The sequence below is a fragment of the Paroedura picta genome, chromosome 7, assembly GCF_049243985.1.
Source record: "Paroedura picta isolate Pp20150507F chromosome 7, Ppicta_v3.0, whole genome shotgun sequence".
Taxonomy (NCBI): Eukaryota; Metazoa; Chordata; class Lepidosauria; order Squamata; family Gekkonidae; genus Paroedura; species Paroedura picta.
The window spans coordinates 81,060,870-81,077,723 of record NC_135375.1 but is presented as its reverse complement, the minus strand read 5'-3'; the positions used below and the strand labels follow the sequence as shown (position 1 = coordinate 81,077,723).

The following is a 16,854-nucleotide window of genomic DNA, read 5'->3' as shown; positions in this document are numbered from 1 at the left end:
AAACAATTCATAGTGAAAGTCTGGGTTATAGACTGGACACAAGTCAAATAGTAAAGGTAGGCTTTTGCTCTTCGGCAAGGAGGAAATGGACTACAACAGGGGTAGTCAACTTGTGGTTCTCCAGATGTTCATGGACTACAATTCCCATGAGCCCCTGGCAGCTGGCAGGGACTCATGGGAATTGTAATCCATGAACATCTGGAGGACCACAGGTTGACTACCCCTGGACTACCAGATTGTATCCTGCACAACCCAAAGCTGTCATTAGGGCATCTTACACATCTGCCAGCAGGATTCAGAATGCATATGTTTCAGTCCGTTAAGGGACTGAGCTGACCAATAATGTTGTAGCTCTATAATTTGTACATTTGGGGGAGATGGGAAGAGACTGAGGATAGGGCACCAGCAGGGCCTTCCAGAGTGGGCAGCACCTCTTCCAGCTGTGAATAGGACAGATAAGCTCCACAGTTAACCCTCATTGGAAGAGTGCTCACACTTTATTGCAGCACATCCCCAGGGATTGGCCAATCAGATAGGGAGTGCGTTATCTGCACACAGTTTGAACTGATTGGTCCTCATTTGCAGAGTGCAATTTCACACATCCCATTAACTTCTTCAATTAGAAGAAATTCCTGATCTGAAGAGATTTTCAGAAAAGTAAGCATATATCTATGGATATCTGTACTAAACTGTAAAGCAGCCCTTTTGCCTTCTTCATTTATTTTTCTTTGCATTCTCTGTATGTGGAATGTGCGTGTTTAAGTGAGAGTACATAAATATCTTGGACAGCATTTATAATGCAGCTAAAGGAACAGATGCTGCAGTGTTTGGAATGAACCTTAAGTTCTTGAATTTTAAGAGAAGCCAGAGTATAGGCAAAATCATTGGGAATCTAATCATAGTCAGTAAATCAATCCATGGTCAACTATTACTTAAGACTGCTAGAAGGATTTAAGCATTTTAAAAAGGAAAGTGTAAAGCACTGAGTCCATGTATAGATAAATCACAATGAATTTTCTAATATAACCAAACATCTGTAAATAGTTTCCTTGTACAATTTTGAAGATCATCTATTTTCATCTTACTGTGGAGCAATCCAGCTGAAATGCTAGATCACAGTTCTTCAGCACATTTTTTTAGTGCTACACAACATCTGTTGGGACCCCTGCTTCATTTGGGGCCACAGTGCAGCAGAGGGTTTGCACAGTGCGGCAGAGGCTTGCAAAATAGTACCTTTATTGGCATAAGTCATGGGTTGCTAACTGATTTAAAAGGCAAGTCTAGAAAAATATTGTTGTGGTGGATGGTGGAGAGACAATGACCGTTTATGCACTGGGAACTTCACCGCCCCAGCTCCCATGCATGAACAGAAATTGGGAGCAGATGAGGCCCACCGGGCCAAATGCTCCCCCGTGTGGGTGCAGGAAGAGGTGGGGCAACCTGCCACGATTAAACCTCCAGCCTGCAGCCTGGTATGAAACCTCCAGTGCGTGAATGGTCAATGAGGTTCCCCATGTGATTTGTGTTGGGACCAGTGCTGTTTAATTATCACTGTCACTAAACATTATAAACATTATAAAGTTGAAGTTGCATGCAAACAACTCACTCCTTACCTGATTGGCTCTCCCTGGGGGTGTTCTGCCAATACGGAGAGAACACTCTGCCAGGAATGGCCCAGCCTGGTAGTTTAGCTCCAATGAGGAAGAAGCCCTCATCCAAGAAGGGCTAATACAGGTTCAACTCTCTGCCTCCAACTTCCTGCCAGTTTCAGAAGTTTACTAGGTGGCAGAGGAGAAAGCCTCAGAGCATGCCCTGCTGCCAGTAAGTTGCCCAGGTCTGCTGGCCTATTTCAACTCAGAGGAAATGCGGGGAAGAAATGAGCTGCCTCCTGGGGCAGTCCTCTGTTGGCCTTCGGGGGGGGGGGCTGTGAGAGGTCCAGAAACAGCCCCCTGCTGGCCCTCTTGGACCCAGGGCAGCCAGGAAAAGGCTCTGAAGTTCTGTGATCTAGCATTTCAGCTGGATTGCTCCACAGAGAGGAGGCAGAGAGTTGAACCTTGAAAGAATTGCAGCAAGACCAGGCAGTATCTATGTTGTTGTTGTTGTTGTTGTTGTTAGGTGCGAAGTCGTGTCCGACCCATCGCAACCCCATGGACAATGATCCTCCAGGCCTTCCTGTCCTCTACCACAGTGGTCCACAACCCCCGGTCAGGGAACCGGGACCGGTCTGTGGATCAGTTGGTACCGGGCCGTGGCTCCTCCTCATCCTCCTCCCCATGCTGCTGCCTCGGGGGCTGCCCTGCCACTCTGCCACTGGCTCACCTTTGGTGCTCTCTAGTGGTCGCCATGACTGGGGCTCCCCTGTGCCATGGCACTGCACAGCTGCTGCTGGCAGCGCCCCAGTGGACGGCAGGAAGTCAGGGGCACCAACGGGAAAGCAAGTGGAGCAGGGGCTCAGGTGGTGGCAGCAACGTCCCTCAGCAAAAGACTACCCCCACCCCCACCCCCAGGCCTCAGTAAAATTGTCAAGCGTTAACCGGTTCCCGGTGATAAAAAGGTTGGGGACCACTGCTCTACCATTCCTCAAAGTCCATTTAAGTTTGTACCAGTCAAGGCTATGGTCTTCCCAGTTGCAATGTATGGCTGTGAAAGTTGGACCATAAGGAAGGCCGAGCGTCAAAGAATTGAGGTTTTTGAACTCTGGTGCTGGAGAAGACTCTTGCGAGTCCCTTGGACTGCAAGGCGAACAAACCGGTCAGCTCTAGAGGAGATCAGCCTGGACTGCTCCTTAGAAGTCCAGATCCTGAAGATGAAACTCAAATACTCTGGCCACTTCATGAGAAGGAAAACTCTATGGACAGGTTCAAAAGTATCTATATGGAAATCTATATGACACATGAGTAAGCATTAAAAGTAAATTTGAGACCAATGGCATGAAAGATGCAGAAACAAAGTAAATTTGAGTAAATTTGAGACAAAGTAAATTTGAGACCAATGGCATGAAAGATGCAGAAACTGTAGACAGGGCACAGAAGCACCATGAGGCCATAGGGACATATAGAGGGGGGAGACACTGCTTCCCAGTAGTACCTTACCAGAAGTAGAATTGATTTTTATATCCTGCTATTCTGTCCAAAGCAGTCTCAAGAGTGTCTTATAATAGCTTTCCCTTACTCTCCCTGCAAAAGACACCCTGTGAGGTAGGTGACAGCTCTGAGAGAAACTTCTCTGTAAGAACAGTTTCTAACAGGACTGTGACTAGCCCATGATTACCCAGCTGACCCAAGATCATGTGGAGGAGCAGGGAATCAAATCCAGCTTGCCACATTAGAAGTTGCTGCTTTTAACCACTACACCAAGCTGTACAAATGGCCACTATCTAAAAGAGATGTAGCTAGAACACAGAGAGAAGAAGCTGTTGCAGGAGGATGGTGAAGGTCTTTTTTGACTTGCTCATTGACTGTTAGGGATTCTTTTCCTTTAAATTTGGACCTTCTGGCCAGTGGCTTCTCACAGCAATCCAAGGAGGGAGAGACTCAGGTATTTTCTACATGGAGAGGTGACTGTGTGGTTAATAAGGTTTGCAATTTGAGAACGGAGGAATACTTTTGTCTTCTGTGTTCTTTCTCTCTGTGTGCAGAGAGGAGTGTTACACCGCCCTCCGTCCCTGCCCCAAACAGCTTTTCCCTCTAGGGGAAGTGATCTTTGCAGTCTGGAGAGGAGTTGTCATTCCAGGGGATCCCCAAGTCCCACCTGGAGGCTGGCATCCTTGATCCTCCCTGGGGGACAGTGCCACAGAGACCTCCCCACCCAAGCAGCCTTTTCCTCCAGGGGAAGTGAACTTTGCAGTCTGGAGAGGAGTTGTTATTCCAGGGGATCCCCAAGGGCCACCTGGAGACTGGCATCCCTAAACAGTGGCAGGGCTGCTAGCCTCCAGCTGGGACCTGGAGTGCACTTCTGGGGCGTCTTGGAGCCTGAAGAATATTTCAGGGGGTTCTCAATGGTAAAAAAGTTGAGAAAAGCTGACTTAGAGGCAATAATTGAGAAACCCACTGTAAGTTCTTTGCCAACCAATGTTTTCATTGATTGTAACATACAACTATTTTTGATTTACTTTGATATTGAACTGAACTGAAGAACATACAGACTGAAAGCTTTTCAATTCTTCAAGCAAATTTTACTATCAATTAAATATTTTCATTGAAGGAGAAAACCATGATAGGTGTATTAATTATTTAATGTTTATTGTTATTAGCAATTACTGCCCCCCAGCATTTCTCTTTGTTTCTTACCTGGAGCCTGGCATCCCTGCACCTCCATGAGATCCAAAGCCCAAGAGTCCACCCCCACACACACACCAAGTAATTCTTTTCTCCAGAGGGACTTGGGAATGACTTGCAATTCCAACAAATCCCCAGGTCCCAACTGGAGATTGGCATCCTGCAACCTCTTTGCACAGCGCCAAAGAGTCCCCCCCCCAAACAAGCCCTTTAATCTCTAGGTGCCTGGAGTCCCCCCCTCCAAAACAGCCATTTTTCACTGAGGAGCTGATCTCTTGAGTCTGCAGATGACCTCCAATTCCAGGAGATTTCCAGGAGTGAATCTGCACTGGGCTTTTTATCCTCGGTGACTCTGAATTACAGGAAGTCATCTACATGTTATTCAATTTACATTTTGATATTTAGCGGTTTAAATTTTCCCTCTTCAATGTTGTGAGGGAATGGCAACCGGGAACCAAGCAATCTTTGAATTGATGCCCTGACCAATCAGCAACAGACTTCTTTGCTACATCAGCATTGTAGGTACGGGGCAGAAAATTAATTCGGGCAGAACATCTACACCTAATACTGGAGTTCTCAGGGTGGTTTCCTCAAATGTAGCCAGTTATATCCGCTCCTGGATATTGTGGGGGAATGGAAATGTCACTGCGGATCTATCATAAACATTGAATTTTGATGTTATAATTGTGATGCTAAAAGAAACACATGGAAGCGGAGAGGACAGACATTCACTTCACTGAAGACGTTTAGTTACCTAAAGTAAAGCCATGTAACTTGAACCTGAGAAGAATTTTAGAAATCTAAACAGAGAAATAGGGTATCATGACTGGTTCAGGGCCATGGATAACCATACTAAAATCAAGGTTAAAAAGATGTGTTCTTTAGTCCAGGGTTCCTGAACAAATTGCTGGATATAAACATTTAATCTAGAAAGTCAGGAAGTGTGGTTTGGTTAACCAGACTCCATTGAAACTATTTCCATTATTCAGATGTCACAGTAAAACACATGCTCCCAAAATCTTGTGGCTTACTAAGATGCTACTGGACTCAAATCTCACAAAAATCAGGTTAGTCTATTAAAAAGCAGTTTGTTGGCTCTTTCTGCTGCCATCTCTGTGCTGTCTACAGAGTCACAAACATAAATTGTAACACATAATTAACACAAAATGCCTTATTCTAGCCAAAAGGGTCAAGTTCTGGATCTCCTGAGCAATAAGCATGTATAAATCATTCCAATTTAGAAACATGGACATACCTATGAGGACAGAACTCCCAGGGCTGAGCACTTTTCTGGTTCCTGATGGAGATGTCATCACAGAAGGAACGCCAGGCCCTGCGAGGGACAATGTGGCTGCCATGTCTTCTAATCGATGAGGCAATTGTGGTGGGTCTGGGAACACATCAAAAAGGCTAAGATACAATAAGAAAGTCTTTCAACTGACAGGGTTAAATCCTGATGTTATTTAATAGCATTGCCTTTATAAGTTTTCTCCCTAGAACAAAAGTTTCTCAGAGTAATATATTCTCATTTAGCTGGCCTTTAGAGGCAGCGGAAAAATGGTAATGCCCCCCCCAAAAGAAACAACAACAACATTATCCCTATGACTAAAAAGGAAATGGATTCACTGTATGGGGCATTTTTAATTCTTGCATTAAAACCAAGTTGGATCCTTGCTAATAGGGATGGGATGCTGGGGAACATTTTCGTTAGCTACATAACATTCAAACTGAGTTTAACTACTTGTTCATGAGGCCAGGGGCATGATCCCTTCAGTTCTTAGCTGTGGCTCGTGGACAGGATTATGAGTCGGCTGTCCAGGAGGTCTAAGACCAGCCCACAAGTTTGTGTTGAGCATTCTTGTTATCTCTTTATTGGCTTCAATCCCATCTGGGGGGTAAGCCACTTGGGGCCTCAGTGGTGGGAAAGCAAAGGATGGATCAAATGGTCAAACAGCAGCTTGATGTTGGGTCTTGACTTGAACTCATATGTTCCCTCTTCCTCCTCCTCTCTCGCACACTCAGATTCCTAACCTGACTCTTGGCGTTAAGAGAGAAAAGAGTACTTGTAGTGAGGGATGGTATACAAATCAAATGAATAAATAAAATAAAGTGTCCACCTGTGATTAGCATTTCCCTCCAAACCAGATACTGGAAACTACGGCTTGCCAATATGGCTGTAAATTATGGCTTGCCTGAACCAGGGCATCAGGGGAGGGATCTGAGTGCATGAGGATGGGAACAGGAAGCATGCAAGTCTGTGACATGTTCTGGATCCAGCAAGCCATGGTTTGGAGGACTGGAGGATGTTGACTGAATCAGTGTTGTACGTCAATATGGGGAAAAATTATAACTACCAGTTAGGCTATGGCACCTCATAGATCTATGAAAATCAACAACATTTGGCATGTTCATAGTTGCAAAGCTTTTTTTTTAAGGCTCAAATAATAATAACAACATAGAAATATTCATTAGTAGGCACTAACCAGAGCCACAGTCTTCATATCCAGTGACAATATATCTCTAACTACCAGATGCTGGGAAATAATACAAGGGGCTGGATATCAACATTATTTTCAGGTATGTGAATCCCCTTTTCAACAGGCAGCATGCTGAGCTAATTTATTTTTATTCATTTATTAAATTAAAAAAATACAAAATTTAAATACCTTTATTGGTATAATCATAACAAAACATCTATATAAAAGACAAGGTGATTCAGATCCCAGATTGTAAGCCGTTTATTAAATCATTTATTGATTTATTAAAACACTAGACTGACAGCCCACTGTGTCCAGGAATGCAATGGGCGTTAGCCGCAGGCTCCCCATGACGGCGTCACCACCTTATCTGGTGCTCCTGCTGGCTGCAGGGCCAATGGCCTCAGAGATAGTTGCTGTTCTGTGCTGTGCCCGAGCGGCCAGTACTGGTGTGTGGCGGGGCGGGCTGCTGGTGACATTGGTGGCTGGGCCAATGGCCCTGCAGCCCTTCAGCCTGCTGCGTGTGCTGGCGGCTGGGTTGATTGGTGGCTGAGGCAGGGCGCCATGGGAGTGTCCTCCTTGGCGGCCAGGCAGCATCTGGACATGAGGCTGCATGAGCGCCTTGCAGCTGGCTTCTGGAGGCAGGCTCTGCAAGGGCCAGCCCAATCCGGGTGTGGCCAGCTTTGCACAGGACGGACACTGGACGTGTCCTGGACAGCGTTCCGCCCAGAGTGGCTCTTTAGAAAATATTAGGAGCCACTAATGGTTAGGAAAGCCTGGAGGATCATTGTCCATGGGGTCGGGATGGGTCGGACATGACTTTGCACCTAACAACAACAACAACAACGGTTAGGATGATTCAAGATGGTAAGATCAGCCTTTCCAGTGTGATTAATTAATTGATTGATTCATTAATTCATTTATCACATGGCTTGTGTGTAGTGTAGCCAGGAGATCTGAGGATTGTCTGGCAACCAAGCAAGTGATGTTAGGAGGTGGTTTGCCATTGCCTGCCCCTTGCCATGACCCCTAGTGTTCATTGGAGCAACTACCACCCACGTCCTCGGGGGTCTCCCATCCAAATACAAGCCAGAGCTAGCCCTGCTTAGCTTCCAAGATGTGGCAGGATTGGGCTTCTCTTGGCTATCCAGGTCAGGGCTCTAGTGTGATAATCACTAAGAAATACTGACAGCACTGGGAATGTTTCAATTGACTACAGAGATTTCTGGAGATGTAACCAATTCAGAAACTTGTAACCTCCGAGCTGTTCAGAGAACCAAAGTTCAATCCTAAATAAAGTTCAGTTCTAAATCCATGGACATCAATGTGCTAAGAATGGTGAAGCTCTTTATGACTACACTGACATCAGATCAGATGAAGAATTTGTTCACAGGCTAGTCCGTCAGTCAATGATGCCCAAGTGGAATGATCTGCAAACGTAAATGTACCACTACAGATAAAACATGACAGAAATGCCATTCTGACTAACATCAATCACAACATGATGTTTTTCATCTGAGGCAGTGTTCATATACACCCACTCTGGTCATTCAGTGTGCAGTAATCAATGGTCACTAACCCCTGAGACAAGTGTGGAAAGGCATGATCCCACACAGAGGGAGACTGAAGGGGGCATTCCTGAGGGGGGTCAACCTGTTTTGCCCTGGAAGCTTGAGTCAGCAGAGATTAAGAATCAGCAAGGTATCAGGCCTTGAAAAATGAGCTCTGCCACGGGCACTTAACATATGATTTGGGAGGCAAAGTAATATACATAGACCTCCGGAACGTGCACACTTCATTAGCAAATCTACAGTAGCATTTGTTCAACCCAACCTGTCTTTCATCTCTCAGGCAGCAGGGAGTGAAATGGCACAAATGTGTTATTAGGGAGGAAAATCCATCAGCAAGTGCCATAAATCAGCCCAAGGAACACATTTCTACCCATGCTTTGGTTTAACAATGTCTTTCCAAATCACCCAGCTAGACTCACACTGCCTGCTATCGTGAAACCCAAGACAAAGTAAACGTCACCCTTCGATGAACTGAGTTTCTAGGATTTCCCCCCCCACACCTTTCAAATAAAGGTGAATAGGCTTATGCATCTGTCAGTGAGGTGTGAAATTGGTCAGTGTCACTTTTGTGATTTACCACAGACCTCACTGCTCTGAGATTGGAGTGTGACAGAGAAAGGAGGAAATTGCCTTCATTTGAGAAAGCGGCTTGGGGGAAGGGCTTAACTCCTGTCTTTAGCCATTACGAAAAACTGGTGTAAAATTCTCAAACGCAGAGGCTGCAGCTTTGTGAAAGTTAGTGCAGGGACGCCATTTCAGAACAGTCAAAAAGGCATATTCAATATTAAATTAGAAAAGGGCATTCCGTGACACTTGAAAATAGTGGCAGCCACATTATAAACCCAAGTCAAAGTCACCCCCTTGTCTTTCTTAAAACAAAGGGATTTGTGTATTGGCTTCCATCTCGAGGACATAGGCTATTCATATATTTGTTGTCACAGTCACTCAATTTGTATACCTAGTATATTACCAGAAAAGAACAACATCGCTAAGAAATAGCAATATGTGGTAAGAAATATTCAGGAAGGAGCGATATGTGGTGAGACGGGAACAATATGCAGGAAGGCAAGAAGCCATGAGATCTGCTTTTCTGAAGAAGAGTTCTTATATGCAGATTTTTCTCTACCCGAAGGAGTCTGAAAGCAGCTTACAATCTCCTTCCCTTCCTCTTCCCGGGAAGATGAGGCTGAGAGAGCTCTGATCGGACTGCTCAGTCAGAACAGTTTTATCAGTTCTGCGGTGAGCCCAAGGTCAGCTAGCTGGCTGCAGGTGGGGGAGCAGGGAATCAAACCTGGCTCACCAGATTAGAAATCCGCGCTCCTAACCACTATACCAAGCTGGCTCTTCTGCCTTAGCAGGTCTCTCAATTGTTGGCATTTAAGCACCCAAGTGTAGCCTGAGTCTCAAAACTACTAATGCATGGTGTGGCCATGTCCAGCACTTAGGAAAACTGGGGGAAAGTCACTGCAGGCATTAATCACAAGGTAAAACTTCAGCTTCCAAAGAATCCGAAAGTAAAATCTGCAAAGTAAAAAAACTTTGCAAAAAAATGCAAACTGGGGATCAACCTGAACATAAAAACTTGGTTTAATAAATTCTGGCAAATTGTTGCGATTAAGTTCAATTGTTGCGATTAAGTTCAATTGTACATTTGAAAGATGGCAGACAACAAGAACCTTGTTTTTTTTGACAACATGACAACCTTTCAAGGTTCATTGGCAGCAAAAGTTAAATTTAGATTTAAATGTATTCACTGTTCCACTTTGCACTTTAAAAAGTGGCATGTGATGTAGTGACCTTCCTTTGTTTCTATGGATATTTTTAAAGTCATATTAGGTTGTTCATCTATCTACATGTTTATAAAAATAAGGAAAAAATTACAACTGAAACAAGCGAACAAGAGTTACCACCCATCCCTCTAGAGTGTAATGGAAATTTTTAGCTTACCCAGCACCTGTAGCTGTGTGTTTTCGGTAATCTCACCCCGGATGTTGGCTGCCCTGCAAGAGTACAGCCCTTGATCGGAGAAAGAGACATTTGCAATCAGCAATGACCCGTCATGCAGATGATGGTGAGGAGCAAGCTTGACCTTATTCTTGAACCAAGTGAGCTCTGCTTCAGGCACACCTGGTAAGACAATACATGGAAAAATGGATCAGAGAAAGCAAGCAAGCATTGTCTTCTCCCTGTACAGGTGCTGTGAAGAAATACTGAAGTAGCCCTTGACCACAAGTTTCTGGGTGTTTTGTTTTGTCAAAAACAAGCCAAACCGGTTTATAGGCTCAGAAAATTTATAGTTAACTTGGATTACAGCACACTTCAAGCAAACACATTAAGACACGCTTGAATTTTCCAGTGGCATCTCATAGAATCATAGAGTTGGAAGGGATCTCATGGGTCATCTAGTCCACCCCCCTGCACTATGCAGGACACTCACATTCCAATTGCTCATCTACTATAACCTGCCACCCCTTTGCCTTCACAGAATCAGCCTCTCCGTCAGATGGCTATCTAGCCTCTGTTTAAAAATTTCCAAAGATGGAGAACCCACCACCTCCTGAGTAAGCCTGTTCTACTGAGAAACCGCTCTAACTCTCAGGAACTTCTTCCGGATGTTTAGATGGAATTTCTTTTGAACCCATTCGTTCTTGTCTGTTCCTCTGGGGCAAGAGAGAACAATTTTGCTCCATCCTCCATATGGCACCCTTTTAAAAGTTAATTTAATTAACATTTAGCCACTTTATCAATAACATGTAAAGTTTTAATAGGAAGATGCAACATTTTACTAGGAAGATACCATCATGGGCATTTCATCTTCTGCAAGCTCAGACGGGGCTCAGGACAAGTCCAGAAAGGATTCAGTCCACTGCAATCCTGCCATAGGAACATTCTCTTTGGAAACAGGCACTTCTCAAAACCAACAGCTGTGCAGTTTTGGGATGATTAATATAAACCACACCACCCCATTATGTTCACATTTCTTCACTGCAGCTGGCTACAACCAGCTCATGTGAAATCAAACCCTAAAATCATGATTCTGACCTAAGGTTCCACAAACAACAAAGGGGATTTTGTTTGAGTAAAACGAAAGGCTTCGTGATTTGATCCGAAGGGCTGCTGGTGCAATCCCCACAGCTGCATTTGATACAGTATACATCCAAAGATTTCAGTACTTTCCTGACTTTGATCACCTGTACAAAAGAGTTTTTCTTGTTCTTCTTTTTTTTTTTTAACTCTAAGGTAAACACCAAAGAATCAAAACCAAATGTTCCACCTGCATGGAGCAAATTGCCAGGGAAAAGAAGAAGAAAGACGAGGAGGGTACATGGCAGCTAGCAGCCACTAGGCCTTCCTGTATCCTTCTCATGTGAGATTTATTCCAACAAAATGGGTAATGAAACAGAGATCAGAGTGAGCTGGCAAGAACTTCAAACAGCAATTTAACAGGTGCAGATGTGAGAAACACTGCTATTCCACACTGTCATCAGTAGAGGGAGCAAGAGCATTTCTTCAATCCTAACTCCAGCTCTTATTTATCAGGCATCTGTCGCCTGCAGAAAAGGGGTATGAGATACGCAGGAACAGGCAGCACCAGGAGGAAGCCGAAGAACCGAAAGGGAATAGCGGAGAGAAGTCTCGGTAACCATCATGGAAAGATATCATGCTGCCATTTCTCTGGCACATCTGAAAGACAGCACTGATAAAAAGGATATTTGAAGGCCAGCTCCCCAGCTGGAACCAGACCACCCTTCTCCTAAGGCCTGCCGACTTCTTGCTCTAAGCTTTCACTCAGAAGGCACCTGTGGAAGTCATTTTTTCAACATTTCACAATAATCAATAGGTGGAATGGATTCCTCAAGTACATTTCCCAGCCACTGTTCTACCCCACTTGTATGTCTTCATTCCATTCCCGATTGCTCCTTCCTAGGACTGCCAAATCCAGGGGGTGAAATTCTTGGAGCCTGGGGGCAGAGGCTGGGGAGGGTCTTCATCCGGGAGTGTCACAAAGCCTATTCCCCAAAGCAGCCATTTCCCCCAGAGGAATTGATATTTGTTGGCTGGAGATCAGTTGTAATGCCAGGGGATCTCCAGCCCCCCTTCCCCAGTCTCCCACGCAAATAGTTCCTGGGGTCAGAAGCCAAGCTGAATCCTACACATTGAAGTGTTATTTTGGGAATTTTGAATTCAGAAAAAGTTGAAGGAAAAGTGGCCAGCAGCCTTGGCCCACTGATGCTCTTACACGTGAACAGGGAGACCGGCAAAACCCCACCGCTCCTGAAGGAACTGAAATAGAAACTTTGGTGGAGTCTGCTCCTTACTGGGCATCTCTGCCACTCTCTAGGCCTGGTCTGCACATGCAGCAGATTGATGCGGCAGAGCACTGAGGTGGAAGAATGGACTATACCTCTCCAAACTGCCCTAAAATGTAGTTTCCCCTACCTTAATAACTCCTCATTAGTGGAAAACCTTACACAGAATGTTTTTTTTTCTCCTGAAGTATCAAACATTTATTGGCAGAGATGATTGTTTTATTTTTTTAAATGGGGAGCATTCACAATATGACTCGTACTGACTACAATCTGGAGTACTGCAGTCTGTTTTACGACTTGGTGCAGCATTGTCCAGCACAGTTTAACTACCAGGGGCACAGAATTTCTTTTTTTTTTAAAACAAACAATTGCCCTCAGTCAGCACAGGGAATACAGCACATTCTTAGGGTAGCATTTTGACAACCCTGGAACTATTTCACTTTTTTTTTTTTTGCAGTGATCCATGGAGTGTCATGAGAAATTTGGTCTTGTGTAAAGGTCACCATGGATCATTGAATCCCCCTCCCTTATTCTAGATGTGGACCATTTGACTCTAGCTGCTGAGCAGGGTGGTGGCTGCTTAAGGGGCCACAGGGGATTCCCCCAAAGCTGAAGAGGACAAGACGACAAACACAAAGGAATAAAAATAAAATCCCAACTGTTCTTCTTCTCTGAAAGTAATTACCAGCTAGTATTTCCAATTTGTTTCTCCAGAACAACCTGTATCCACTGGAGAGAAAAATACCAACTGCACACTGAACACATCTAATTTTCTCTTCATATTATAGTGTGACACAGCAGGTGGTCCTGCAGGGGCTTGCAAAATGTCACAGAGATTCCCTTTTTCTGGGGAATCAATATGATTACCCAGAAGGAAGGAGGCTTATATTGTTTAAGCTGTAAGTGCTTCACTGCTTGCAAGAGCAATACCGTAATTTCCTTTTGTCAGACCCAGAGGGAATAGTAATTAACCCATCTGACTGTTTTGTTATGTATGCCAATAGGACCACCCTCATGTCAGCAGAACAGTGTCACGGGCACCTGATAACATTTTAAGACAGAGCAAAGAACAACACCTATGCCTACCACATGCTCCACCAAGGGACTGGAGAATGTGATGGAAGACGCAATACAGAGACAAGAGCCTGGGAATGGAGAATTCCATACAAAGCAAAAACAATGAAGGAAAGGATACTCACTCATGGAAGAGGAAGCTAGGAGCTCTCTTCTCCACTGTTCCACACTGGTGTTAATTGTGCCACTGAAAATACTGTACAAGCCCATATGAGGCTTCCTTATACTGAATCAGAACACTGGTCTATCAAGGTCAGTATTGTTTTCTCTGACCAAACAGTGGCCCTCCAGGATGTTTGGTGTGGTGATTAGGAGCGCAGATTTCTGATCTGGTGAGCTGGGTTTGATTCTGCACTCCCCCACATGCAGCCAGCTGGGTGACCTTGGGCTCGCCACGGCACTAATTAAGCTGTTCTGACTGAGCAGTGAAATCAGGGCTTTCTCAGCCTCACCTACCTCACAGGGTGTCGGTTGTGGGGAGAGGAAAGGGAAGGCAACTGTAGGCCACTCTGAGACTCCTTCAGGTAGAGAAAAGTGACATATAAGAGCTAACTCTTCTTATGTAAAGGTCTTTCCTATCACCTTCAACTTGAACTTTCAAATGAACTTGCCAGCAATTGAACCTGGGATTTTATGTATGCAAAGCAGATGCTCTACTGATAAGCATTGGTCCCACCTTTGAATGAATTGGCTCCAAGTGCCAACTATAAATCTATTTTTTTTAGATGGGTAGTTGGACTGGGCAGGGCTATCAACTCCTTGCATGTCTACTCCTCTATGACTCTGATACATGCCCACTGTGCCAGCAGGAGAATACAAAGATATTTTCTGTCTGTCACAGGTATGCTGCAATTATCTGCACAAAAGGGAAGGGTGAATATAATCTCTTCCCCCACCCAAGGATGACACCTAGGGCTTGCCTTAGCAATACCACTGTGCTCCTGCCTGATGCTGAAAGCCTTTCTGTCTCACAATCACTGGTGCATCGAGAGTCTACTGACATATAAAGAACCTGACGCCTCTGGCAGTTCCTATGCAAATCTGCCAAACTCCTCCAGACCACCCAGACCATTTTGGATTCTGGAGGTCTTTCCAATAAGCCCGGCATAATTCCATTGTCAGAGTCTGGTTTGCCCTTTAACACACTCCTGGGTCTTTTGACGGTCTTTTCTTAACCCTGTCATCCATCGTATGAGGGCTTTCTGCCCTGTCCCATGCCCTCCAGATACAAATATGCTACAAAGGTAGATCCGAAACCCATCATTTCTGTCTTCGTGCTCTGGTCTTAATCCACAAGATCCAGTTAGCAGGTGGGCTGCTGACCCTCTGGACTTCTTTCCATGTTGGATGGTAAATATCCTCTTCTCCAACCCGATCTCACCCTCTATTGCATCTAATCACTTCTTTTTAAATTTCCTGTCTGTTTGAGGTAGTTTGATAGTGTGCATGACTTTAGGGATTTGTTTTATTTTTCAATAAGACTTGTTTTTAAATTCTTAAGATTTGCCTCTGCCTGATATTTTTGCCTGAGAATTCTCTCTGTAAACACTGGTGGAGATCCCTGCTTGTTGCCACCTCTCGCATTGCTTCCTGTCTCCCAGGACTGCTAGTTCCCCCTCCTAATTCAGGAGACAGGCCCTATTTTTGGTAACGACTCCTGGTGGCTTGTTCTCTGCTCTCCTTGCTGGGAATATTCAGTGTTCAGCCCATCTGAACTTCTGCATTAGTTAAGTGATCTGCTGTTCCAAATCCATTTCTTTCCTCCACAAGCCGGTTTGTTTCTTTCCGTAATTGAGAACATATTTATTCTCATGGAGCACAGCACATGGAAGTGTTGCATACTCTTAAATCATCTTTCTACTACTTAACCAAACAAGACAAGTTATCTCTGAGTGCAAGCTGGCCATTTAGTGCAACTCAAGCACAAAACCTTTCTGAAAGAAATTAAGGATCCTTCACTCACTTGCCAGTCGCTCTTGTTGGCTTATGATGAACTGATATTGTACACATGTTTTCTTTGTGATTCGGTTAATCAGCACAGATATTTGACTGCACACCTTTATATCTGCTGTGTAGTATAAGCCATATACTTATACCATGCAATGAAAACTTGCATTCAGATGTTATTTCCAACAATCCATGATATTTTTTTTGGAATATCTGAATACAGAGAACAAAGTGTGCGTCCACTAGCACTTAAGAACCCACCTTTTTTCAGTCACATATAATGAAGTGAGCATTAACTCATAAAAGCTTATACCCTGGAAAACGTTGCCAGTCTTTAAGGTGCTGTTGGAGTTTACTAACACCACAGACTAAAACAGTGGAAAATAAGCTATTTCCTCCCATTTTTCAAATATGCGCAAGTGGGTGCTGACAATCCTGTTTAGGTGACTGTCAATATCAGTTTGAGGTTTTGCACATTAGCAAAATTAATATGAGGTTGTCAGCAGTTATATACAAATGTAAATTAAATACAAACAATTTTCACTGGTTAGAACACCCAACATACAGGTGTTCTTGCTTCATAATACTGCTAATATCTCCCCAATCAAGACTGCATTTCAAGGGTTGTCACTCCATGACTCCTCTCGTCTCTCACATCATCATCTCCTCTGAGATATGCTTAAAAATAACTGGAGAATGACTGGGGTGCTATGAACCTTGGTGTGTGTGTGTGTGTGTGTGTGTGTGAGGCAGCAAGAGGTAAAGGGGACAATCATGATGTACCACCCTAAGGTCTATAGTACATTACAGTGCTGGCTATGTTAATTAATCTATTTGACTTCCTATTTTGTAACACTGAACCCTCTTTTATGCATAACAGAAGAGAGAATATGATACAAGTAGAATGCCTCCAATTTCCCTTTCAGTGGAAATTAGTACAAATGCCCTTTCTCACCTGCAACTTGGCAGCTAACGGTCACATTTACTCCGGGAATTGTTTTCACTGTGCCTCCAATATCAACAGTGATGGTAAGGGAGTCCTTGTTGATCAGGGTGGCTCTCGAAGTTTTAATCAGTGGTTTCCCTGAAAGCACAAAGCACCTCAGATTAGCAAGCTGATAAGAAAGGGCAAGCAGTTAATCAAATAAAGGCATCATTGCATAACTGCATGTTGCCCTGTAAATTTAAATAGTTCAAG

At 44.2% G+C, this 16,854-nt stretch overlaps 1 protein-coding gene across 3 annotated transcripts in view; it reads right to left on the bottom strand.

The window, feature by feature from the left end:
• Nucleotides 1-16,854, bottom strand: part of ADAMTSL1 (ADAMTS like 1) — a 555,547-nt gene that overhangs the window by 29,367 nt on the left and 509,326 nt on the right. For all 3 annotated transcript variants that reach the window (XM_077345150.1, XM_077345149.1, XM_077345151.1), the window contains 3 exons: nucleotides 16,612-16,740; nucleotides 10,273-10,452; nucleotides 5,533-5,667 (listed from right to left, as the gene is read on the bottom strand). In XM_077345150.1, coding sequence (XP_077201265.1) covers nucleotides 5,533-5,667; nucleotides 10,273-10,452; nucleotides 16,612-16,740 — 444 coding nt within the window. The remainder of the gene's footprint in view (nucleotides 1-5,532; nucleotides 5,668-10,272; nucleotides 10,453-16,611; nucleotides 16,741-16,854) is intronic.